At 39.6% G+C, this 18,353-nt stretch overlaps 2 protein-coding genes across 4 annotated transcripts in view; one reads left to right on the top strand and one right to left on the bottom strand.

The window, feature by feature from the left end:
- Positions 1–514: 514 nt before the first annotated feature.
- Positions 515–3,295, bottom strand: colec11 (collectin sub-family member 11). 2 transcript variants are annotated; one of them, XM_046412955.1, is made up of 7 exons: positions 3,142–3,295; positions 2,349–2,510; positions 2,176–2,247; positions 1,672–1,743; positions 1,527–1,580; positions 1,301–1,396; positions 515–1,108 (listed from the first exon to the last, which is right to left on the bottom strand). In XM_046412955.1, the coding sequence occupies exons 2-7, from the start codon at positions 2,479–2,481 to the stop codon at positions 699–701; spliced, it is 837 nt and encodes a 278-aa protein (XP_046268911.1). In that variant the 5' UTR covers positions 2,482–2,510; positions 3,142–3,295; the 3' UTR covers positions 515–698. The 2 variants fall into 2 exon arrangements, with proteins under 2 accessions (XP_046268911.1, XP_046268912.1); XM_046412956.1 differs by having other exon boundaries at positions 515–1,090.
- Positions 3,296–5,752: 2,457 nt separating this feature from the next.
- myo6b (myosin VIb) overlaps positions 5,753–18,353 on the top strand; it is a 34,975-nt gene continuing 22,374 nt past the window's right edge. Inside the window, exons 1-12 of one of the 2 annotated variants that reach the window (XM_046412498.1) lie at positions 5,753–5,963; positions 9,638–9,784; positions 11,879–11,948; positions 12,044–12,117; positions 12,586–12,715; positions 12,982–13,087; positions 13,580–13,635; positions 13,725–13,822; positions 13,932–14,096; positions 14,788–14,868; positions 15,845–15,853; positions 16,445–16,810. In XM_046412498.1, the coding sequence (XP_046268454.1) occupies positions 9,668–9,784; positions 11,879–11,948; positions 12,044–12,117; positions 12,586–12,715; positions 12,982–13,087; positions 13,580–13,635; positions 13,725–13,822; positions 13,932–14,096; positions 14,788–14,868; positions 15,845–15,853; positions 16,445–16,456 (918 nt within the window). In that variant the 5' untranslated portion in view covers positions 5,753–5,963; positions 9,638–9,667 and the 3' untranslated portion in view covers positions 16,457–16,810. The other variant, XM_046412499.1, reaches the window with a different exon arrangement.

Here is an 18,353-nt window from a genome sequence, read left to right as displayed (position 1 = left end):
AGGAAAACAGAAAGTAGAAAATATACTATTCTGCACAACTTGCATGTTATTTTGTCATCCTATTTACAGAAACAAGATATAGCCAAAATTATTGGGACACACCTCTTTATTATTGAATTCCCTCACTTCCAGTGAAGGGAAATCTTGTTGCCTTAGCATACCAAGACATTTTGGACAATGCTATGCGTCCAACTTTGTGGCAACAGTTTGGGGAAGGTCCTTTTCTATTCCAGTATGACTGTGCCCCAGTGCACAAAGCAAGATCCATAAAGACATGGTTGGATGAGTTTGGTGAGGAAAAACTTGACTGGCCCACACAGAGCGCTGACCTCAACCCCATCAAACACCTTTGGGATGAACTGGAATGGAGATTACAAGCCAGGCCTTTTCGTCTAACATCAGTGGCTGAGCTCACAAATGCTCTACTGCATAGATTGCCACAGAAACACTCCAAAATCTTGTCAGAAGCCTTCCCAGAAGAGCAGAAGCTGTTATAGCTGCAAAGGGGGGGGGGTCCAACTTTACATTAATGTGTGTGTATTTAGAATTAGATGTCACTGAAGTCCCTCTTGGCGTAATGATTAGGTGTCCCAGTACTTTTGTCCATATTGTCTACAAGGTATAGCACAAACAACACATCTAACTTTTTTCGTTATATTTGTACACTCTTTAAGCAGTCTCTTAAGCATAGGCTGAGCTCAGACACTGTCCTTGTCAAATTCACAAACAAAATACATGGTGGGGTGGCACGCCACGTCCGTCCACTCCCCAGAGGCCACCATCTCAGCACAGTCCTCATCATCATAGGCGTTGTTGGGCTCTCCTTTCCTCCACTTGCTGAAAGTGGTCATGGGAGAGAGATCCACGTAGGTGAAAACACCCTCACGTTGCAGGTCGTGAATGCCGATGTAGACTCTGCTCAGGCCTGCTTCGGTTATGTACCCCGCGATGGCCGTGTTGGCTCCCTCATCCTTGGGCATGGCCAGGTGCCCTCCCCTCGTCTGACAGTAGACCTCGGCGTCGGAGTAGCGTTTCTCCTCTTTCACCAACAGATAGACCTTACTGTCTGTCTCTTTTATGCCAGCAACAGCTGCAGGGGAGGGCAGTGCTGAAAAATGAGCACTTGTATTTCTATAAATTTCACATTGACGTGCCCAGCATTTGCAGTTCTATGAGGATAAGTGGAGCAACAGCATGTATGCAGGAGCTGATGATGATTATGATCATGATGATGAAAATTGAATGTCATAATGTTTTCAAAACACACAAGTAGAGTGAATGAAGAATGCTAAGATCATACCATTTTTAATGAATTTCAGCTCAGAGGAAAGCTGGGCCACGAGAATGTCCATTTCTCCAATCATCTTTCTCATTGGTGTGCACTCACATGGAACGCCTGATAAGGCAAAAATGTAAGGGGATTATGACACGGTTGTTCTAATTAGTTTTAAAATTTTTCCAAATGTGTCTGTTTAATCCTGCAGTACTGTGCTTGACAAACTAATAAAGATGGTTTAATATCTCACCTGGATCTCCATTAGGGCCCCTTGGACCTGGATCTCCCATGTCTCCCTTTACCCCTTAAAAATGACAAGCATGAAATAACCTATACTTCATGCCTAAACAGCTACATGGGAAGTACATTTCTACATTTTATTTTTTTTTAATTACCTTTCATTCCACTTGGGCCCATTTTTCCATAACGTCCCATTATGCCTTTCTGACCTTTAAGCCCAGGTTGACCTGAAAAGAAAAAAGAAAAGCTGTGGAAAATAATGCATTTTCCAAATATTTCTACAACGGTACATTAATTTTTACATTACATTCATTAAAATGCAGAGTCTGTGATCTCCTTTAGAAAATAAGAAGAAACACCCTCCATGCCTCATTAAGGTCTTTAGTAAACACTTTTCCACAGCAGCAGATTCTGCACATCATTTCTCCTCCAACCTCTCACCCAAATGTAAACACTTGGCCATCTCTGGACAGCCTGTCAGTGATGTAACAACACATTATCAGTCCAAGCAATGTGATCTTTAGCCTCGTTCTTTTTTTTTTTTTTCCAGCTTAGTGGTAGTGTTGAAAAAATGAAGAGATGCAGAAGTTTTCATAGAGAAAGAAAAATATTCTACAGTCGTCTGCAGTCTTTGTTGCAAGGAAAAACAAATATTATACCAATCTCTCCAGGAGGGCCAACTCTTCCTGGTCTCCCTGGTGCACCTTTTTGTCCTTTCTCTCCTGGTTCTCCTTTTGTAGAAGAAGAAAAAAATAATAAATCAAATATGAAAACAAGTATATTTCTTTTTCCTTTGTATGCTGTGTTTAAGAAAGTATGTAGAATGGCGTGCCTTTAAGCCCAGGGACCAGGATCTGAACAGTGCAGGACTCTTCTGCCAAGTGTTCTCCATACGATGTCTGTAGTGTCAGTAAACTCAGCACAGACACTAGTGTTACGGGCAATAACAACCTCTCTCTTCTCATCCTTTACATGGGCTGGTTGGTGGGTTACACTGGAGAAATGAGAAAAAGAAAGAAAGGAATCATTTTGCAAAATAACTGAAAAGAATGACTGTAGATATCCTCAAGACAATATCGTTTTTCACAACTGAAACAGTGAGATTAGAAGTAAAGGTTTGTTTCACCAACAAAACAGTACGATTTTAATTCCACACTAGTCGTTATCTGTTGCTTTTTTAAGTCGTTATCTGTTTGCATTCCTGAGAGAACACCCTAAAGCAGTAGTTAAACATTCCATTTTCATATATACAACATGTGCGCCATTTGTTTTAGACACATATGTCCAAAAAGAGTCTTGCAAAAAAGCATCATTTCTTTATACTGAAAAATGTGTGGTAGTTGCAAAAACCCGCTACACAAGCCATAGATTTCAAGACATCTATACAAGTCTAAGAAAAAAACGTAACTGTTTTTAACCAATTCATACATGTCTTCTAGACAAATGTATGGGAAAAAAAATATCACAACCAGATTTGCCCAAACCAAAGACATATTCAGTCATTTCTGTCATAAACTTGGCAACACATAATAAACAACAAACAATAAATATAACCCACAAGGGAAAAAAAAAAAACAGTTATTATAGATTTAACAGTAGTGTATTTCAAAATGTGGTTGGCCTACCTGCAGAGGTATTTCTACACAGAAGGAGAAAAGTATTGCCAGCTTGCAAAGACTTGCAGGAGCTTTGAACACTGGTGGTCCAACAGAAACATTTCATGTTCCTCCACAGGCACCACAGAATGTGTGCGATAGGACTTTCATAAACACTTCAGAGATAAAGCCCAAAACAGCTGGGGCCCGACAGATAATTGGCTGGGAAAGTAGTTGAGTGATTGACAGCGCAGGGGCCTGATAAATACTCTGCCTGAACTTCAAGCTCTATCAGAAAAGCAAGTTAATCTACAAAACCTTTAAAATAATTTCAGAGAATCATTCCAACATAATAACAGTATAACATTTATTATTAGCTTTTATCTTAACAAGTTACAGAGTCACCCTGAACTTCCCTGCCTGTGTGGTTGTAGTATTGCTTCACCTGTGCTTCAGTTTGTTTGGGTTGCCTGAATTCTTTCATAAAATAAAACTTTTTAATGGCTTGTGGAATGCAGGCTACTTTCAGATAATTATGTTTGGCTGCCAGTTCTTCAGATATATTCTGTAGTCCTTCTAATGTGATTACAAACAACTTTACTTTCTAAGGTCTTAAAAAATACACTATATTTTATAAAGTGCCTGCAGTTACTACTATGCCATATGATTTATTTTAAATTAAAAATTTATATAGTCTAAATGGACACACTCAAATAAACAATGCACAAGATTAATGATACTATAAGCATAGCTATGAGTGAAAGTGCAGATTTTTTTTTTCTTTGCAGAGCTTAACATTAAAATATGAGAAGTTACTGTAATTTAGTTGCAGGACAGAGGAGCTGATCATAGTTTCTAAGGATTTTTTCACACTTGGTCCCTTTTAGCCACCCAAATGAACTCAGACTGATTAATGAGTATTTTTAGTGAACACGTGAACACAGCAAACTAACTCAGACCCCTGTGACACAAGCAGAGCAGTTAGCTTAACCCGTGCCTTGTGAACAAAAGGCACTCCATGTTTTATCCTTCTTCTTCTCCTGAATAGAAGGACGACTGAGAGCTGAGGAGGACCAGAAATACAACTTGGCCCACTTTTAAATGGACTCGTAATGTGAAAACAAAAAAAGCTGAGTCCCATTTCTGTTGGTTCACTTTTTGGTCCGCTTTAAGGAGCCTGAGTTTGGTTCATTTAAAAGGGACTATATGTGAAAACAGACCAAGTGTTGCATAATTCTGTGTCCAAGAGTCAACCCGAGTTTAGAGTTTCAGATGAATGTAATACTTGGCTTGCATAGCATTTCTGTCACCATGATTTCCCCAGAGTGCACTGGTTCCTTCTGATCATCAGCTCTCCAGCTCACAGTCTTTCTTGGATTTACGCTTCTCTGCCTTCCTGTTGGCAAGTTAATTCGTTGGAGATATGTCTTCAGACATTCAAATCTGTATGTCCTCTTTGTGACCACCTGAGGGAGCCACTGCCCATGTAAGTACAGGGTAGCCACCTGCACAAAAAGCTATTTATTAAATGCACAGTTAGCCCTGTTTGTCTTTTTTTTCCTTTAAAGAACATCAGTCAGAATCACTGTGACTGACATATGCTCGTATTTTCAAAAATCTTTTAAAACTGAAATCCTAATATTGTGCTTATTCATCGTGACCACAGTCAAAATAAATAATCACATAAACAAAATTCTGGATGGTGAATCATTTCCACCCATAACTGTAGAATAGTTATTGTCTGGAGACTAGGCTGTACTGTAGTAGCCCTTAATAAAATATTTGGTCAAGTGGTGCTTGTCTTTTGTTGTGCATTATTTAGGATTTAGGATGACTTTAAACTTATGTCATGTCATGTTAAAGTTTACATGCTGTCATCTACAGTCAGTAATCAGATATGGTCCAATACGGCAATATCAGATATCCTAATTAGATTTACAAACCCAATGTCAGCTTTCAATGGTGGATTGGGTGTCTCCTTCAAAAATCCCCCCAAAAGTTTTAAATTACCTGCTTCTCAAATATTCATGAGTCTCAAGGCAACATTTGCTCTCTTTTCATTGCAGCCAAAGAAGTGGTTGTGTTTGCCCAGTTTATCCTCTAACTACAGTTTTCCGATTAAACAAAAAATTCAGAAAATTCTTTGAGTAGCAAAATTAATTATGCCTCGCACTGATAGGCTATATTGAAAAATGTATTTACCGTGCATGAATTGCATGGGGAAATATATGAGTCCAAACACAGTTATCAGAGACTTGCTTGATGTAATTTGCACTCTCTTTCTACTCTTTCTCGGATAACAAACTGGACTTTAAGATAAAGGTATGTTTATATTTGTAATGGAGTTTAAAATGTTCGTTATCCAACTGAGTTGCTGCTTGTTGCTCCAAGGGAAATAAAGCTGCATTATAATATGTGAGTGATATTAAATTTGAATTAAACAAAATACATAAATAAATAAATATTTCCCTATGCGCATTGTTTTTTTCTCTCTACGTTGCATGGCAGGGTACTTTTAATTTTCAGACTGAAAAACATCGAGTAAAACAGAAAAGAAAAAGAAAAACGGAAAGAAAAAGAGAAACTACCTGACACAGGGTCTTACGAGCAGCACTTTAACGCACCTTCACTTGGGCACCGTCAGAGTGACGTCACCCGTGCACACCGGCGCGCGAGCACAGGCTTGTCATCCACACATCCTGACCCTGCAGCGGCTCCGTCCGGCTTCTCCTGCCCCGGGAAGAGAGACCGAGGAAGTTGGACCGCTGCTACAAATCCACATCCGTATGAGGGACCTAAAACTCACCACTGTCGCCCTCAACGTAAATTTGAGCGTCTGAAGGTTACGAGTCGTAAGTGCCCCCGCTTTTGTCTAACTTTTTACACTTTTTAGCGAGTAATCAGGGCCACCGACAGCTCGTGGTGCTTCGCATGCTAATTACCTGTATTTTTATTTAAGTAATAACAAGACTTGTCTGGACTAGTGTAGTCTTGGTTTGCTCCTGCCGTAGTAAATAATGCCTTATTTACACTATAAGACCCCAGTCCCATTATTCTCTTGTTTGTTGCAATGAATTGTTTTGAGTCATTTGATAATGGGGATGTCTTGAACTGACTCAAAAATCAACAGTGAAATATTCTGTCACCTGTCACCTGCATGGCATCACTAAAGAGAAGCCTTACTGTTTAAAATTAATAGAAACTAAAGGTGTTGCTATATCCATAGTGTTCCTGACTCTTGATAACCTGATAAGCGTGGTTATATAAGGTTTATTTATTTATTTTAATATCCTCTGTGTGCTTGAGTCCACAATTTCTGACATATTGCCATCACTCAGCCAAGTCAACCTCTCCTAAATGAAAAACCTCTTTTCAGACTTTGTTTTTTTTTTGTTTGTTTTTTTCAAAGATAGATTGATCTTACTGCACACCTCTCCTCGCCCTGTTTTGCTGTTTTTATGTCCAGTACACTTTCCATGTCCCTTTTTGCCTGGTAGAGAACAGGAAACAAGAGGCAGGAAACAAAGGCCCGTGTGTGTGTGTGTGTGTGTGTGTCTGTGTGTGCGTGTCCTGCTTTAACTCTGAGCCAGCGTCCCTTCATGTGTGTGTATGTTTATATTTCCTTCTCGCTGTTCTGTGTCTTGGTGTTTCATGGCACATGCAGCCTCCCTCTGATTTGCATCATTTTGTAACTGATCACTGACTTATTTGTTAGGTTTAGACCTCACTTGAAGTGTCTCACCTCCCGCTCTGGATTAGGGTCAAACACTAAGAGGATTGAGGGCTATGGAGTCAAAGTTACCCAGGAGGGACTGGTTTGTGAGTTGTCAGTGATGCCTTTGCTTTATGATGTAGACGTTTAGGCTGAAGACCGTCCCCTTAACTGATATAACAGATTGTATGGAGGCGAGTTTCAAAAGGAGCCTGAGAATCCTAAAGCTCTTGGTATGCTGAGCACTTCTGTATGTGCATACTGATAATATGGAATAGACTGAATATTTGCGAGATATGTACAATCACAGGCTTTTTAGTGGTCATGTAGTTTTGAACTGAGTGTACTTCCTGTGTGAACATACTGTAATTGCACTTGGATTGAAGTAAGGAACTGTGGGAAAGTTTTGTGGTTATCAGTTATCTAACAAAGACAATGCTGAGGACACCTCCCCTCCCAGCCTTGATCACGCACTTGAAGGTTGAAGATAACATATTATGAAAGCAATCTTATCCTCTGTCTCCTCTTGGTACGTTTCTCCATCTCCCGATTATGTTTGAATGTGGTTGGAATGAAGGAGTGTGTTGTGTCAGCTCACCATTAACAACCCTACTGCTTGACAATAAAATGATCATCACTAGAAATCTGCATGTGGCATCCACGTGGTGTACAAGCAGCCTCTGAAAGCTACAGATAGCAGCCTGCTCTGGTGAACGTTGCAGAATCACATGTGTGTCATTGGGTCGTCTTACTAGTGCCAAAATTCAGGAAGCTTCTAGGATCTTCTTGAATCAAATTTGACTGTTACGGAATAACAGTGAATTGTTTGAGTTTTTTGTGCTAGTTTAGGCCTTGATGGTGGATCAATCCTTTAATGTGTTGAATCATCTTCTTGCTTGGCAGTTGACCCACGGCTGAGCAATGACAGCTATTCTACACAAAGATTAGAGCTCAAATAATAGATGGGCTATATAATAATAAAAGGAGATAACAACATGTCATCTTGGCTTATCTTCCATTCACTTTTTCTGTGGTAATGTTCATTAGAACAGATGTATGAGCGTTCACCAAATCATCCCATTTTTGTTAAAATTGGTAACATACCCATATACCTGTATTGTTCATACATAATCAGCTGAAATGTTATTTAAAAAGTACACCCTCATGGTTTTGGTAGGACAATAGGCTTTAGACAACTGTAGCTTTATCTCCACTTTAATAGCTTTATCTCCTGGGCCTCACGTTCCAAAGTCCTTCCAGAGTGAAGTCGTGACGGGAAATTGCTGTAGCATATTTAGAAGAGCCAGCTTAGGTATATTAACCAGACATGACATGTCCTTTTTGTAAAGAGGCAGTAAAAGTCTGCCTGCTATCACTTTACTGTGAGCGCCAACATTGCAACGATCCGTATTTTGGTTAATAGAAAGGAAATGATCAACCAGCCATGCAAAGTTTTTATGGAGTATATGGGAATCAAATATTCAAAAAAAAAAAAAAATTAAGCTGGGCTCTTATTATCATGCTATTCCTGCAGTGGATCCACTGCTGTGCTGAGTTGACGTACCTGTTGAACTCTGAGCTCTTATTAAAGGCTGCATCAGCAGTTTTCAGCACCTAGCCTTTCTGGCATTTGACCTCAATCCCTGAAGCTAACAGGATACTCAAGCATAACGTCAGCGCTTTTTCTTTTCATCGTAGGATTAACTGTCATGAACTGTTAATGGCACACATGCTAAAACACAGCTTTCACACTTGACTGAAGATGCTTTGAGATCGTTTCAAGATTCAGGCAGAAGTTATTCACTTGGTTTTACTCAGCATCTGCGTGGGTCCAACTGCTGCTGTCAATTACAGAATAAAGTCTTCCAATTTTAATATACAGCTGAATGTACAAAGCTGTGAATTTTGGCAAAAACAGCAGCGCTCAAGAGAGCCAGCTGGCAATATGTTGTTATTGTCTTAGTTGCACTTTCAAATTATGCCCAGATGGTTGATGGCTTTGAAAATCTACACTCAACAAGTGCACCCCAAAATGTCAGAGTTTCATTGTCTCAGGATTATATGCTTTAGGTTGGACACAGGACAGGCCAAACGTACACCAACAGACCTGAGATGAAACTGGATTGCTTGGCTGGGCAGTTTATGCCAGGTCACTTGGGGTAGTGTTTTCCCCTGAGGAGTCCCTCAGGAGACGACTCCAGTCATGTCCCAGTGGAAAATCCTGTCTTATAGGATCAGTGGGAGGAAAAACACCTTAATGGAAAGTGGAGTGGACAGCATGTCTGAATTACATCATGCAAATGACTGAGGAATGCAGCTGTAGATCAGTTTGACAGTAAAATTATTCCTATCTTATTTTTGTGTTATCAGCCATAGCTAGCTGCTTCGATATTAGTCTCCAAGATAATATCTACAAACAAAGAAAGTGTAAAAAATGATTTACTGATTTAAAAGGTTTAGTTTAGACTGTGACGATATGAAACGATGCCGGGAATTCTGCCATTCAAATCAGGATCAGATGCTCCAAAAATAAATAAATAAACAGAGATTCTGAGTAATTACCCCCACAGGGGATTAATGTTTCTCTGTTGTTAAGTTACCAGCACTGACGTTGTATTTGTCAGCTGTGAAGGAAAAGTGAAATACCTTTTAGTGTAGCTACACGAGCCTTAGAGAGCAGGCAGTGTTGGCAACTTCAGCTTCATTGAAATACTTCAGTAAAAATGCAAAACTGTGCACCTTACTTTGCATTTCTAAGCCGCATGTGTTATTCTCGCTGTCCCTCATCCCCTGTCTGTCTCTCCCCCGTCCTAGTTGTGTCATTGTGCTGACTAAAGGTAAGCCATGGACGATGGTAAGCCAGTGTGGGCGCCTCACCCCACCAACGGGTTCCAGCTGGGCATGATCGTTGACATAGGAGCCGACGCGCTCACCATAGAACCGCTGAACCAGAAGGGCAAGGTGGGTCATCACATGCAAAGCACACACACACACACACACACACACACACACTCCATGCTTTCAATGTACTGGCAAAAGTAAGGAGGATTGGGAAAATGGGTGGGGGGCAGCTGATGCATGTTTTTTTTTCCTTTCATGTTGCTCTGCAAGATTTGAGAACACATTCACTGAGTAGGTCACATACATTAGGTGTTGTCTTCACTGCAGGTGCTCACAGTTTACAGCAAATGCATACATAACGGGAAGGAATACTTAAAAATACTTAAAAACTTCTTCGAAACATATATTTTATGTAATTCTGCCGGTCTGGGGTGCGATTTCAGGTAGAGAGGCGTCAGTTCAACAATGTGTGAAATGTGAGAAACACGAGCGACCACATGTACAGAGGCATGAATAAATAAAGAGAGCAGCAGCAGGTGCTCTGATAGCGTTGCCTAGAGGGAGAGCTGCTCATTAGGAGGTAAAGGCCACCTGTTACACCTGAGCCGTCACGTGTGCCCAGCAAGCAGGCCTCTGATGTTTACAACGGGCATGTACTCCAGCAGTCGCCCCCGCATGTGTTTTGTTTGAAGCGTTCTCGCCACAGCTAACGTATAGACGTTTCTCACCTCAAGACATTTTGGCAAGTGTGACTAATAACATTAATTAGAGCCCTTTATCACTGTAATATTTCTGACCTGTTATAGCAGGAAAAGCACAGGTGTGAATAATCCCATTAATGATGGCACAGTTCTGTTAAAGTGTCCCAGTAGGTCATGACGGAGAGCCAGCATGGACAGCACCCTGCAACTGGAAACAGTAAATGCAATGCAGTCATTATTATTATAGCTTATGTTTCATAAATGAGTGTGAATTCCTTGCACTGCCAAAATATTTACCATTGCCAATTAAGTCAGACAACCCTGTGTTTGCATTTCCATAAAGCCTCACCTTTTGAATCATTATTTTTGAACCTTTTCTGCACATACAGTATTTAGAAGTTTTCAAAACTGATACGGTAATAAAGCCAATTTTCTTACCCAGTTGAAAAATAAATCCATAATGTCAAAATAAAAATAAGTTGCGCTGCACTTAGCTGAGCACAGTCTGAATGTGTTTTGAAGTGAATCTCGTTTGGAATAGCACAGAACTTTTGATACTTATGATCACTTATTGCAAGGCATAAACACTGTCCCATTCAGCGAGGGAATGAAAGGCCCATTGAGTGTCCTTTTTTTTTTTACTGCAGTGCAGAGCTCATTAGTGCTTGGGCTCAGTATACAACCATCAGCCTGGCTGCCTCTTCTTGTTTGTCAATTTTATTGGTTAGACATTTCTCACATGGTTATTATTGTGGATGGGCATGTTCAGTTTGAGCCAAGGCCTCTGTGGCTGCCACACAAAGCAGATTCTGTTTATGCTTACGGCCTGTTTGTGGTAATAAACCATGCATCGTAGCACACACACACACAGACACACACAGACACACATACATACACAGGCAGTGATATTGATGATTGCACATGTAAGAGGAGCAAAAGAGTGTGTATTATATTGATATTTATTGCAGGAAATAACATTTAATAATGTCACATGGTCTTATTGACTTAACTGGTTTCCTACTAGATCAGTACAGCACATCACCGTTGTCTCCTCTACACCACATACGCTCGCTTACTCACTCCGGTTTTCAGATCCGGTTGCTCTACCACCAAATTATTCATTACCCTGCCATGTCTCCCCTTGTTTCTCTCACAGCCGGCTTGTTCCATTGAGTTTATTTCCATTAACTCAGACTCTTAAACAATAGGGTGAGAATATCAGTAACTAATTTAGCCTGGGAACATGTCGCACCAAACATCATTACTGTGATCTTTAAGCATGATGAATGATTTATGTTCATGCATGCTTGCTTAGCTTTTTATGATGTCTAATATGTCTCCCTGTTTTGGATGCTATTAAGTATTTGTTTTGTGTCATAAGCTTTTCAAAGGACAATGAATAATCTTATACATGAAGTTGGAAAGGACAAGTAGAGACAGGCACTTGCATGTCCATCTACATGTAAATGTTATCATGTGAATGTTACTAAAAGGAAAACTGTTTGTGTTACAGACCTTTCTTGCTCCAATGAGCCAAGTCTTTCCAGCAGAGGATGATGTCAACAAACATGTCGATGACAACTGTAAGTCAGCAGACAGATAGTTATTAAAATGAGGTCTGTTTTCCAATAAATAGTTCCATTTTAATTGTTTTGTTTACCTTTTCTTCTTTCCTCAGGTTCCCTTATGTACTTGAATGAAGCTACTCTTCTCAACAATGTCAGAGTGCGGTACAGCAAAGACCACATCTATGTATGTTTTATTCTCCTTCCATACTAATCTGCAGTAGAACAAGTATAAATCTTTTACATGTAAGTGTTCTTAGAGGGGTTTAAAGTGATCAGTGTTCTTCATTACATCGTAAGGAGGTATAGTAACAGGCTGGAGGACAGCATGAATGCCGGATCCCTGCCCTTGTTTCCCTGGGGGGAAAGGTGCCAGGTGGTAAAGAGGGAAGGGGAGGGAAGCTAGAAAAGGGTCATAAAGTCAGACTGGCAAATCCAATGCTGATCCCAGTCACTCACTTAGGAAATGAGGAACAGCTTGTAGGTGGGAAAAGCAAGACAAGGAGACAGGTTAAGGTGTGTCTCAGTAGTCTTCACAGGGTTCATTTTCACCTCTCTTGTCTCATTATTTAATAATTTATGCATGCATGTTTGCCATTTATTAACATTCTCTAAATACAGTGACGAATCATATCTGTATTTCTATCTCTTCCAGACTTATGTGGCCAATATCTTGATTGCTGTGAATCCTTACTATGATATCCCCAATCTGTATGGCCCTGATGCCATCAAGGCATACAGGGGGAGATCGCTGGGAACTCTTCCACCTCACGTCTATGCTATAGGTGAGAGTTCACACCTTCTGATCGCTGATACGTAAGTGGGTGATGTATGTAACTAGTTTAACACATTTAAAACTGCTGAGATACTGTAATAGTACTTTATCAAGAGATTGTGGTGTTCAGTCAATCTTTTATTAATAATACAGTACAAAAAAATAACAATACAGGAGAAAATACCTTCAACTCTTGTTATATTGTTATATTTTGAAACAATCTAGCATCTATGCTTTTATTTGATCTGTGATTGTTGTGCTTTTTTTCTGGCTCAGCCGACAAAGCCTACAGGGACATGAAGGTTCTCAAGATGAGTCAGTCCATCATAGTTTCTGGGGAATCTGGTGCTGGAAAGACTGAAAACACAAAGTTTGTTCTCAGGTATGAGCCCCCTACATCTTCCCTTTGTACTCACCTTTAGTCTGCTCACTTCTGATCACATGTTCACAGGATACACAGTGGTACTAAAAATCAAGATTTCCTCCTTTCTTACCAAACCAGGATCTTACACCACTGTGCTTGGACTGCGCAGGCCGACCATCAAGAGTTACTGCTGATACCTTGCAAATATCTCATGAGAAATAGATCAACACTTGTCTCTTGAAACTTATAGACTAAAAACTAACAACAAGGTTTGGAAAGCCAACATTTTTCCAAACTATACAGAAACAAGGGGAACAGTCAAGAGCAAGAATTATTCAAAAAGGCCATACACACATTATTACTCCTCCTGCAGCTGTATGTCTGGCAGCTCCAGCTAATCTGCAAAGGAAAGCTTTAACTAAATATCTTTGTTTCTCTTTAACCGTTTTTATCTTCTGGTGTTGTACTAATACATATTCATCATTGTTGTATTTCAACTCCATCCTGTAGATATCTCACCACAACATATGGAAGCGGTCAAGATATTGATGAGAGAATTGTAGAAGGTAGTGTAAAAACAAACCACAAACTATCAATACAGTACTGTATGAAGGCAGTGGGATCCTAATTCTGTTTTTCCCATTTTAAATCTCAGCTAATCCCCTTCTCGAGGCCTTTGGAAATGCAAAGACAGTGCGCAATAATAACAGCAGTCGCTTTGGGAAGTTTGTGGAAATCCACTTCAATGAGAAGGTAATATATTATCGCTGATTACACTCTTGGATGGTCTTTAATTTGTTGTGTCTGGAACATAAGTTTTAATATCTGACTTTAAGACCTGATTCTTGTCTTGTGTCCCCAGAATGCAGTTGTGGGTGGATTCGTCTCCCATTATTTACTGGAGAAGTCCAGAATATGCATGCAAAGTAACGACGAGAGGAACTACCACATCTTCTACAGGCTGTGCGCCGGAGCATCCGAGGACTTAAAGAAGAAACTGCACCTGGACTCTCCGGACAACTTCAGGGTCAGTGGGCTTTGACAGACACCAGTGTCTCAAAAAAAGAAAATGCTGTATTGTGAGAAATAATCAAATTAAGTTATTTCAGATGTGCTGTTCCAAAATGAAATGAAAGTTAACTTTAATCCCATAACAAAAGTTATGGGATTAAATGGACTAATATTTTCCCATGTATTTTAATGTAAATTGAGTGACAGTTCCACAGAAGCCCACTAGATGTCACACAAGCTTATTTTTAGTGATGTGAAGGGATCCTCCCAAGTGAAATCACAATGGAACAAAATATTTCACAAGTGGATTCTTTCTCTTTGGTTTCACTTATCGAGTCAGAGAGCATCAAGGTGTTTACCCCTGATTTTATTTTCTTCCACATGCTCTACAAAACAACACTTAACGGAACAACGAGCAGCTCAAGCTGTTCCTTTAGGTGTTTATCATAGTGTCATTATATTAGGTCCCCAAGGTGACACCCACAACAACAGAGGCAATTACTTCATGTGATTCGCTACTAGTCAGCTGTGGAGCGATATTGGAAGACAGCAAAGTAAATCTTTTAGATGATGAAAATCAATACAAATATCCCCAGTGGGCTCACCACCATGAGTGAAATACATGTATACTGTGTCTGAATGTAATTTATCAAAGTACTTCTCATGTTTAAATGTTTCAAAGCTGGTTCTTTGTTTTTCTGTTGCAGTACCTGAACCGAGGATGCACCAGATTCTTTGCCAGTAAGGACTCTGATAAGCAAATCATGCAGAACCGCAAGAGTCCTGAGGTAACGTCACATTCTGTTCTGGTTTAATCACTACATGACTGCTTTGGAGACTTATGTAACTTTTGCCTATTGCATGTATTATAACATATTTTATGTGAAAAAAATCTATTTTAAAGTAAAACTATTTGATTTGATTTCCTGAGCGATACATTTACTAGTTATTTAGTTGGATGTACTTTAATTCTTTTCCCAACAATAATGAGCAAGCACTGGACTCAAAGCAAATCCCAGACCACATTCAAGGAAACCAACTGCAAATGTATCATGATATGCAGGAACCAGTCAATAAGAATATTTCATGCCAAGAAATTAGTTCATGTCTGTGTATTTGATGAATTATATATAACATGAAAAGAACCAGTGCCTCATTGAGCTGCGCTGCAAAGCCTGTAGGAGATGTGTAATTAATATCATGAAACAATTAGAGGAATATGTGTGACATGTTGGTCTCTCAGGGACTAATTACACATTTTCATTTCACTTCCTGTTTTCTAAGACAGAATAATATCTTCTTTTTGTTAATCAGAGTTTCAGAAAATTAGGTGAGATGCAAACGAAGGAGTTGCTTTCAGTCAATCTTATGGTCCTGTGCTGATAATTGCACTCATACTGATTAATTCATCCAGATTGTTTTGTTTCTAGACTTTCAGAGGCAGCCGATGTTAGATTAGCAGTGCTTCAGTTTCACTGTCACCTTGCCAATCGAGCTTTTGAAGTAATCTTTCAAAACAGCACGTGATTTGAATTTCCCCTCTTGAATTATTGGATCCTAAATGCAGATTGATGTCTGTTCTTCCATTTCTAGTTTTGTATTTGTCTTTAACATGCTTACTGTTTGCTTACAAAATCAGTAACAGTAACTTAATGATGGAAGTGTGGTAAGCTGTGTGGTTGTAAGTACATTGTGAGGTATGAATATGTTGCTAATTCACTCATTGTACATCTGTCTGTCCTTCCACGTGTCTGTGTTACATAGGACAATAAGGTGATCTTTCCTCTCTTATCAGGGCTTTGTGCTCTCTCTTTATCCGGCATTTTTTTCCTATAATAAACACTGAGACTCTCAGGTTTTGCATGCTGCTGTTTATAGTGCAAACGGGAAATAAGAGTGCATGCTTCCTCTTCCTCTGCATGTGTCTACCAGGTTTGGTTGGGGATGATTGTTGCTTTGGTAGGAAATACAAAGGGCGTTTGTTTATTTGCCTTTTCAATGTAAGATGCGGGGCTGCACAATTATTATATATTTTTGATTGTACACACTATCAATATTACTTCTTACTTACTTGTTGTATTTTGATAGTAAGATATGAAAATGCAGTTAAAGCATTTTGTTCTCCTCAATACAAGAACTATAAATGGTCTCTTGTCTTATTATTTACAATTAATGTACAGCCTTGGTAAATCACAACTGTGTGATTATTCTACTATCCTGGCCCTTTATAAATTCTAGCGTGCTCTCTTCGTGTGGCATTTCACTCTGCATGCCTGTTTTTTTCTGCTTTAATCATAGCTGATATTGTATTGCTAGATGTTGCAGTGACTCTGTTTTTTCTTTGATTGTACATTACAACTACAGTATCTGTCATGACATTTGGAGACAAGGCTACTGTAGCAGAGCAGCTGTAGGTCGTAGGATGGTGTGTCTGCTGTGTGCTGCCAGTGGGGGCTCTTTTAGCATGTAAAACATTTTGGTCCATGTTTCCGTAACATGCAGCTTTTATAGTTGAGTGTGGCCTATTGGCTCACCTCCAGTTCAATTTAGAATCAGATTTACTCAATATTAAATGACAACTGAACACCGTTGCTAAAATATACGATACAGATTTCCATTTGGGAATTGCATCTTGTTTGAGTAAATCGTGATTTGAATTGAATTATTCCACTTCGTCTTTGTCCTTGTCACTTTGTTTCTTTTCTGATCCCGACTCCTTCTTACTCGCTCGTGTTTTGTAGCATCTGAAAGCCGGTGCTCTGAAGGACCCTCTTCTTGATGACCAGGGCGACTTTAACAGGATGTGCGTGGCCATGAAAAAGATTGGTCTGGATGACAATGAGAAGTTGGACCTGTTCAGGGTGGTTGCTGGCGTTCTTCATCTGGGCAACATTGACTTTGAAGAGACAGGGAGTTCCTCAGGTTAGACATAAGCTGTCAGTACACACACACTCACACCCATTAGCCATTCTCCTTTCTTTTAATTTGTTAAGCAAATGTATTTGCTATTGCTGGATGCGTTTGTGCAAGGATGAATTCTTTGGGACTTTGACCCCTGAATGTACAGCATTTTTAGAATAAACTGTGAGATTCTCACTCTCAGTGTTTTCAGACTAACCACATGTTTCTTCACATCTTGTGCATTTTTTGTGTTACAATCATGTTTGTCTTGTTTGTCTAAGCCACAGTGCTTATCACTGTCAAGGCAAGCCACCAAGGTCTTACATTTTTTCTGCATTTCTAGTGGCAGAAACAAGGAAAAAAAATACTTTTTTGTAGTTTTACTCTGCAACAGGGTTTAAAAAACATGAATTGTAAAATCTTTCATGAACTGAAAATGTAGCCTATTGAAATAAATGTAACATGTAAAATTCACAGATATTTGTTAAGATAAAAGCTCATTCTTAAAATATTGAAGATAGATCTCCTATCCTTTAGATATCACCAGCATTTAATGTCAAACTGATCTGTCTCATTCTTTCTCTTTCTGTCTCTGCAATCAGCATCTTGAATAAATATACTGATACAAGTGGAAAGATATCATCTTCTTCCAGATTGTGCTAAGTTGATTTTTTGAGGATTGTGAAATGCATTTGTGTGTCTCTTTCTCTTTGTTTCAAGGTGGTTGTGTCCTGAAGAATCAGTCAGGCCAGACACTGAAGTTCTGTGCTGATCTGCTGGGTCTGGACCAGGATGATTTGCGTGTCAGCCTCACAACCAGGGTCATGCTCACTACAGCAGGGGGCGCCAAAGGAACAGTTATCAAGTAAGAACGACAATATTCATCTACAGAGTGACTCTTTTGCAACTTCTTGGGCAAGAAAACAAAAATGATCCGCAGAGGTCACTGTCATTGTCTACTGTCAGCCGAACTCTCTGGGTGAAGGCAGGAAGTTCACGATAGGTGATGAGTAACCTATATGGTGAGTGACCCAACTAGAATTTAAATGACGCAAGGCGTTGCAGTTGTTGCTTATCCTTATCCGTACTACCCTACAGAGTGGTTGAAATTTTTTATTGTGCCAGACGATGAGATTAAATCCTTCCAGTGAATTAAGCTGAGTATATGATAGAGCTCATTGTTCCTTACAGGCAAGTGTTCTGTGAATGTCTCACACACCTCTGCAGTGAAAAAGGGGACATGGTAGCATAACTGTAGAGGAACCTATGGGTTATTTTGCTTATGTAAACTGTATTTCTACACAATTGTATGTAGTTCACTATTGGCACTGCTCTTGTGTACTTTTGTGGAGATGTGGTGTTTGAGTGATGG

The sequence above is a fragment of the Scatophagus argus genome, chromosome 15, assembly GCF_020382885.2.
Source record: "Scatophagus argus isolate fScaArg1 chromosome 15, fScaArg1.pri, whole genome shotgun sequence".
Lineage (NCBI taxonomy): Eukaryota > Metazoa > Chordata > Actinopteri > Scatophagidae > Scatophagus > Scatophagus argus.
The sequence above is the reverse complement of the archived record's forward strand: the minus strand, read 5'-3'. Positions and strand labels throughout refer to the sequence as shown.